This window comes from Cicer arietinum, chromosome 2 (assembly GCF_000331145.2).
Source record: "Cicer arietinum cultivar CDC Frontier isolate Library 1 chromosome 2, Cicar.CDCFrontier_v2.0, whole genome shotgun sequence".
NCBI classification, from domain to species: Eukaryota; Viridiplantae; Streptophyta; class Magnoliopsida; order Fabales; family Fabaceae; genus Cicer; species Cicer arietinum.
Genome location: NC_021161.2, coordinates 26,062,712 through 26,070,107, shown reverse-complemented (window position 1 = coordinate 26,070,107; position 7,396 = coordinate 26,062,712). Strand labels below are relative to the sequence as shown.

At 31.2% G+C, this 7,396-nt stretch overlaps 1 protein-coding gene across 2 annotated transcripts in view; it reads left to right on the top strand.

The window, feature by feature from the left end:
* The first annotated feature begins 4,335 nt into the window (after positions 1-4,335).
* LOC101494564 (uncharacterized) overlaps positions 4,336-7,396 on the top strand; it is a 15,112-nt gene continuing 12,051 nt past the window's right edge. Inside the window, exons 1-2 of one of the 2 annotated variants that reach the window (XM_073365184.1) lie at positions 4,336-4,736; positions 6,268-6,361. In XM_073365184.1, the coding sequence (XP_073221285.1) occupies positions 4,389-4,736; positions 6,268-6,361 (442 nt within the window). In that variant the 5' untranslated portion in view covers positions 4,336-4,388. The remainder of the gene's footprint in view (positions 4,737-6,267; positions 6,362-7,396) is intronic. The other variant, XM_012719738.3, reaches the window with a different exon arrangement.

Sequence of the window (7,396 nt, the reverse complement as noted above, 5' to 3'; positions counted from 1 at the left end):
CGACGAACACAAATCAACATAACATAACACTCAAACACATCAAATTTCATTTACTCAAAATCATACACAAATGAGTTAAAATTCATTTTCCACGAAACATTCATCAATATCGTCAAAACCTAACTCTAAGATTTTACCCACAGAACCTTAGATTTATTTTCCCTAAATCAATACATTCAACCCTAACAAATTCCTTTCCACACAACTACAGATAAGTCCCTAAATGCAAACTAAAAGTTTGGAAGGAGCCCTTACCTTAACGTTAGCTTTAACGTGCGAACACGGTACCGTGAGTAAACTGGTAAAATTCTTTGCTTGCAACGTCGCCTCCAAGTTGGTTCCCTAGCACCGTAGCGTGGTAGTGAGCAAATTTCCCTTCTATCTCTTCGCGAAACAAAGCTTGGTTCTAGATGAAACGGGGAGGTTTGTGTTTGACGGTTTTAAAATCTCTAACGCCGTTTTTCTTCGTTTTTTAATCAAAGAGGAAGTATGGAGCAGAGAAAACCTTGCTCTCTTATCCACTAATCCTTGGGTTTCTATTTTCGAAATCAAAGGAAAGCAAAGAAAGCAAAAATGAACAACAATGGAGGAAGGAGGAAAAGTTTTAGTCCTTTATATTTTTTTTTCCCGATTTTGTCATTTATTTTAATTTTAAGTGACAATTTGATTTTTTATGTTTTAAAATGTCAACAATGATATCATTTTTTCTACTAAAAATTTAAAAAATTCATCAAAATTTTCAAACAAAGCCTGTAACACCGTAAGTTTTGACATAGATTATTTTATTAGCTAAATAAGATTCTAAATAATTAATTTGATGTTAAATTTAGTTAGAAATAAATGTTGATAAATATTGTTACTAATTTTCATTATATGAATAATTTCTAGGATGTGCTAGTTTGATACATATTATATTAAATGAGTTATATAAATAATAAATATTTTATTATAGACTAAATACCACTCGTGGTCCCGTAACTTGATTTCAGTTAACATTTTAGTATTTTATCTTTTTTCCCCCATTTGGTCCTTTATTTTAATTTTAAGTGACAATTTGATCTTTCATATTTTAAATTGTCAACAATGTTATCCTTATTTTTTACAAAATTCAAAAAAATCATCAAAAATTTCAAACCAAACCAATTTAATTAATTATCATCATCAATATATATAATGCAATTTCATCAAATTCAAACTTAAATCTTTAAATAAACTCATATTTTCATCTCTAACAACATCAAATAAAGAATTACAAATATGAGTTTATTTGAAGTTTTGTGTTACGAATTTGATGAAATTTGTTTTATAGTAGAGAATATAATTAATTTTATAGGTTTTGTTTGAAAATTTTGATGAATTTTTGTAAAAAAGGATAATATTGTTGACATTTTAAAACATAAAAGATCAAATTAACACTTAAAATTCAAATAAAGCACCAAATTGGGAAAAAAAAATTAGATAAAGAATTAAAACATTAACTGAAATTAAGTTAAGGGACCATAGATAAAGAAAAAGTTTTTATGCGATTTTATGTGTATATACGCATACTCAATTAATGTAATACTTATTACGCGTTTGACTAATGTTCAATATGCATGTTGTTATATGTCAATTATTTATAATTATTTTCTATTTTAAGTTATTTATTTTATAAATAATTATCTTGGAATAGTAGTGATATTGTGTTTGATTTCTTTTATTGTTATATTCTTGTTATAACATTGTGATTTTATATATATATATTTATTAAGATTTAGTAATTAATATAAAGTTTTCATGTTATATTTATTTATCTTACAATTTCGACTATTCGCTAATGATGGTAATATTTTAATTCGAGTATTAGAAAAAAAAAAATAAGTATTGTTATAGTAATTATTTGGAATATGAGAATTTTGGTTATTACTGTATTTTAAAAGATTAATAACCTTAATTATTTTATTTTATATAATATTAGTTTCAAAATATTACTAATATTTTAGAAATTAAATTGTGTTTAAATATATATATTAATTTTGGTAATTGTTGGTTTTATTTTAAAAATAAAAAAATAAAAGAAAGGAGTAAAATGTATTTTATTGGTTAACGCCAACTAAAATCTAATTAATAATAATAATAATAATAATAATAATAATAATAATAATAATAATAATAATGACAAAAAGAAAAGAATAGAGACAAGTTGAATGACTTGAGTAAATGCATGAATTTTTGGAAAAACGATTAGGGAAATCGACTTCCCAATCGATTGGATGAGTTGCAGGAAGTTCACCATTTTGACCTAATCGATTTGCCAATCGATTGTATAAATATATCTTTCAAAATCTTTTAAGAAATCGATTTGGAAATCGATTGGCAGAGAGGCAGGAACTCAGCAAAACTGCCGAAATCGATTTGGAAATCGATTTGGCAACCCAGGGACTCATCAGAACTGACAAAATCGACTTAGAAATCGATTTGGTCATGCAGAAACTCAGCAGAACTGACCAAATCGATTTGGCAATCGATTGGCTCAGCAAAAGTCCTTATTTTAAGTTAGATAATCGATTGCTCAATTGATTTATCAATGCTTTGGTCAGTTATGTATTACTTGATGGTTTGAGAACTTCATTTTGAGTTCATTGTTAATTGGCAAGCATTATATGAACTTTTAGCATATGGAAAATCCTTTTAAGGTGCATGCTTAGTTGAAAGGTTATTTTGTGCATTTAAAACTTAAATGTTATGTGTTATCTGTTAATTTCGGTTGGTGACCCTTTACAATTATTGTGGAAATCTGGGCTTTGCCCTCAGATGAGAGTCAGGACGATCCTACCGGTTCGTACCCTACGGACGGGAATGGAGATGGGAACGCGTGATTGCAGTTACATTAGGAGGATCTCACGGGGCGCGTGGAGATACTCAAGGTGTATAGCTTTTTGGTAGGATGATCAGATTAGGATGATGTATAGGAACTAGGTGTCCTTCTTTTTGGATTGGAGTATTTTTAGTTTGGAAAACTGTACTTATACCAATATTGTCAGTTTGACTTTTTACTTTAATGAGTTCCATGTACCATTTGTTGTTGTGTAAATGTTTTGGATTTATAATTGGAGAAACTCTTCCGCTGTTTGTAAATTATAATGACTCAATTATTTATCCAAAGACATTTTCTGATTTAAATCTTTGTTCGTTTTTAATTACTTTTTAAAAAAAAAAATATACCCTCGCTTTGAAAAACGGGGTGTTACAGATTTTTACTTATTTGGATTTTTACTGATTTGATAAAGATATTTTGGGTATTTCAACCAAAAAAAAATTTAAATGGGAGGTAGAGATTTAATTGAACGGTACAAAAGCTATCTTTCCGTTATAGAAATGGCTAAGGCCCATAAAAGGAGTGCTCGGTGGACTGATGTCCGAAATAGAAGATAAATTTCAAAAGAAACATATAACATTTTCACAAGGACATACTATCAAATTTGTCTAAGTATGAAAGTAACACAATCCTGCACGATCCATGCAATGTACGGATGATTTACTACACGTGTACTTTACTAGTTTAAAACAATACATTTTATTTTGAAAATTAAAAACTACGGTAAAAATATACCTTTAGTCTTTAAGTTTTGTCCAATTCTGATTTATGTACTTTAAGTTTAGTTTTTTTCTTGATTTGTTCTTCTAAATTACATTAAATTGGTACAATTATGTTTTAAGTTATATTAAATTGACTATTCAAACTATTTTACACATGAAGGAAATTAAAGACATTAATTATGTGAATAGATCTTTATTACCTTATTTTTAAAGCTATATACGTGTTCAAATTGTAGTGAAAGTAAAAAAATATAAACCATTTATAAGATTTGATAAATATTTTTTTAAAGATTAGTATAAAAGACATATTATTGCAATATTTTTAATCAAACTAATTATTGTTAAAATTGAGATGAAAGATTAACGATAAAACAAAATGTAACTTAAATGACTAATTTGAGATTAAAAAAAACTTAAAGGGCATAATCCAGATATAATCAAAACTAAAACGACTATTAATTTACTTTTAGAATCTAAGTTCCTTGCGATCAGCAGAACCCTCATACCACAGTCATATAGTCAAATGGCAGGGCAATCCAACCAATTTCAAACGATTTAAAATTAAATATACTATTTCATTATAAAATAAAAATATTTTTTTTATGGGTTCTCGCTGAAGGCATGGCATCCTTTTGTATTTTTGCGGAAAAAAAAAATTATGATAAAGACACGAAATACTGTTAGTCTGTTACAATAGAAATGGCCCTTGCTTTATATTAGAATTACTATAATGACATTCCTTGTTAATCTACATTATGTGGTTACACTGAAGTAACTTTGAGTCGCGATGACCAAGGTTCTCTGAAACTATGACGATGATAACAACAGCGACGACGTCGTCTCCAACATTTATATGCTCATTCCACTCACCCAATCATTTGTCCACAAAATCTTCACTCTATCAGCATTCCCAATGGCACATACTAAAACCGATTCACAACCCTTTCAGCTCCACCAATTCGCTCTTCTATGCAAAACCACTCGTTTCCAATTCCAGAACCCACTTGTGCTTCGCTGGTCGCCGAAGACCCACAGTGTCAGTCACGCCCTCATCCTTGAAAGAGAATGATGGCAATCTCAGGAGAGTTCTCCAAATTGGACTGTGGGTTGCTGAGGTTGTCTATGTTTTGTGGCTCTTCTTGCTTCCGTATGCTCCTGTAAGTACTCCTTTTTTTGTGCGGCTTCATGTTAGCGTGTGTTGGATGTGCTGTCTTGAATTAATATGTATTAGTTATATGAGTCATTTGTATTGAAGTCTCATATTGCCGCCAAGTTTTCAGAGTGTGGAATGTATATTGTGTCCATTTTTTGAGCTTGTTTCTCGTAGTGATATCCGAACTCATTTAATGTGGGATCAGAGTCGGGTTAAGGACCACAAATTGTTAATTGGACGGAACCACACTAGGTGTGGGGTGGGCATTTAAGTTGTATTCGAGTTTCAAAAGCTAGCTCAAAGGATGAGAGTGTTCAAACACACACATATATACATTTAAACGTCTAGAAACTTTGACAATGTTAGACTCCAATACAACTTCTATAACTCATATATGATGTTCACTTTTCAATTTATAGTCTGATTTCGTCCGTATTGGTAACCATATTGTTTGAGAATCAAGGTTAGAGTAGTTTATAAATATTCACTCTCTTCTGCCCAGGGAGTGAGAGTGCCTTTTAACTAAGTATAAAAAGGCGAGGGATCACGTTTTAATTGAGTAATAAAAATAACTGAATAATAGATTCCAAGTTGAGTAATAAAGGCGAGGGATTACTACTAGATCTTGATTTTGATGTTACATTTTGGTTATGAAATACGAAGTACTATGATCACCCCTTTATTTTGTGTTTTTTATTTTTGCTATTTTTTAGTATGTTTGTCTACTGTTTGTAATTTTATGGTTTGTCTACTGTTTGTATTTTTTAGTATGTTTGTCTACTGTTTGTATTTTATGGTTGGTCTTCACAATAGTGCTCATCCCGCTATCTGCAATCCTGCTATCCCATTTTTGGGGTTGGGCGCTCCGCGCCGCTATCCGTGACTGACAACATATGCAAGCAACAGTAGAAGCAAACTGGATAGTGTAGGGGAATTTTTTTTCATTCTGAATTTTCAGCTTCGAATGCCTCATGACACGTTGTGACCAAGTTGCACTTGTTATTGTGGTGTTGTGACAAGTCTTCTCCTGTTAAGCTTAGAATAATGATTCTGATGATGCTGTCATAATCTCATAAATATCTTAATCAAGAGCAGCACTAGTAATCCCCTCGTGCATTTCTTGTGTCGGCATTAGTTCCCACAGGCACAATCAATAATATTAAAATCAGGGGATAGCAAGCACTCCTAAACATCCTAAAAAAGGAGTAATTAGATTGCTGACTTAATAAAGTAGTGAGAGGAATGGAGTTGCTGTGAGAGATTGAGGGTGATGCCTTGTTCAGCTCAATGCTTTGAAAAAGGTCGAAATTTATCAGTTGGGTTTGCAAAGATTTAATCTTCCTGTTCTAATGGAATTCTGGTTAGGACCAAAATAGCTTCCTGACGGTGTTTCTTATTTGATTTAAGAAAATTAATCACTAATGGAAATCTCGGAATTTTGAATTGTTGTATAGTAATGCATATATTTTTTCCTTCTGTTTCTTGATATTATTATTATTTGTGATTTGATATCTGACTATTTCCTTGAATTGTAGGGAGATCCCTTATGGGCCATGAGTTCTGACACAGTCAATTCTCTTGTGGATCTTTCTCTCAATTTCTTTTTCATCTTACCGTTTGTGAATGTTGGTATGTTTTCTTATTGCTCTTTTCACCTAATAAATAATGGTTAAGTTGATTTCATTTGTTTTCATAACGGATCATTTGATTGTCAGCCAGTGTTGTCGAGTAGCGGCTGTTGCGATGCTATACCATTATCACTATAGCGGCTGTTGCGATGCTATACCATTATCACTATAGCGTATTGAAATTTGCTTAAATCACTATTGTTCCACAGTACTCTATTTAGTACTAAGTGTTTTCAAATAGACGATATGGCAGCACTATAGTATAGCGCTGCAGCGTAGTAGAATTTGAACAAATACTTATTTTCTATGATCCACAATTGACAACATTGTTGTCAGCTAAGAATAATCGACAGGCTTGTGATTTTTATCTTTTCTTCCATTATTTTTATATATGTCGATAAACAGGGTTTTTTACCATGTTTCATGAGAACACTTTGTGGTTTTTTGCTTGTTCATGAATTTGAGATAATTACAGAAAAAGTATTCCAAATTTATAGCTATCTTTGTATTTTTCATCCTCTTTCTTTTGGGGAACAGGCTGAGAAATGTACCCCCAGTTTAGCAATGTACCCCCAGTTTATTTGATAGGATTCTTTGTTTTGACTCAAAAGTGTTATGATAGAAGGGAAGGATAAAAAGAAGGAGGAGGATTAATTATAGTAGTTTGGTAATTTGGGAGGCTTGATTAAATGAATAGAAGGAAATGGTATACGGTATACCTACATTACCTAAATAGGAGACTGAAATTGGTCCTTAATAGCATGTGATATTGGCTCAAAACCTTGTGAATTTATAATAATATGTGTACAATTTGAATTCCTTGATTATTGAGATTAAATCGGTTAACTACAGCCTAAGATATTTTTGGTGACCATAGAAAGAAAGTCGCAACACTCCCCCTTGGTGCATATTGATAGAGCTAAGAAGGACTGTAGGCCACCTATTACTAAAGTGTATGTGAGGCGCCAGCCTGACACTAAATGAAAATAACTAACTAGTGAATAATAGTTAGTGGGAATAGAATAAATAGGAGGGA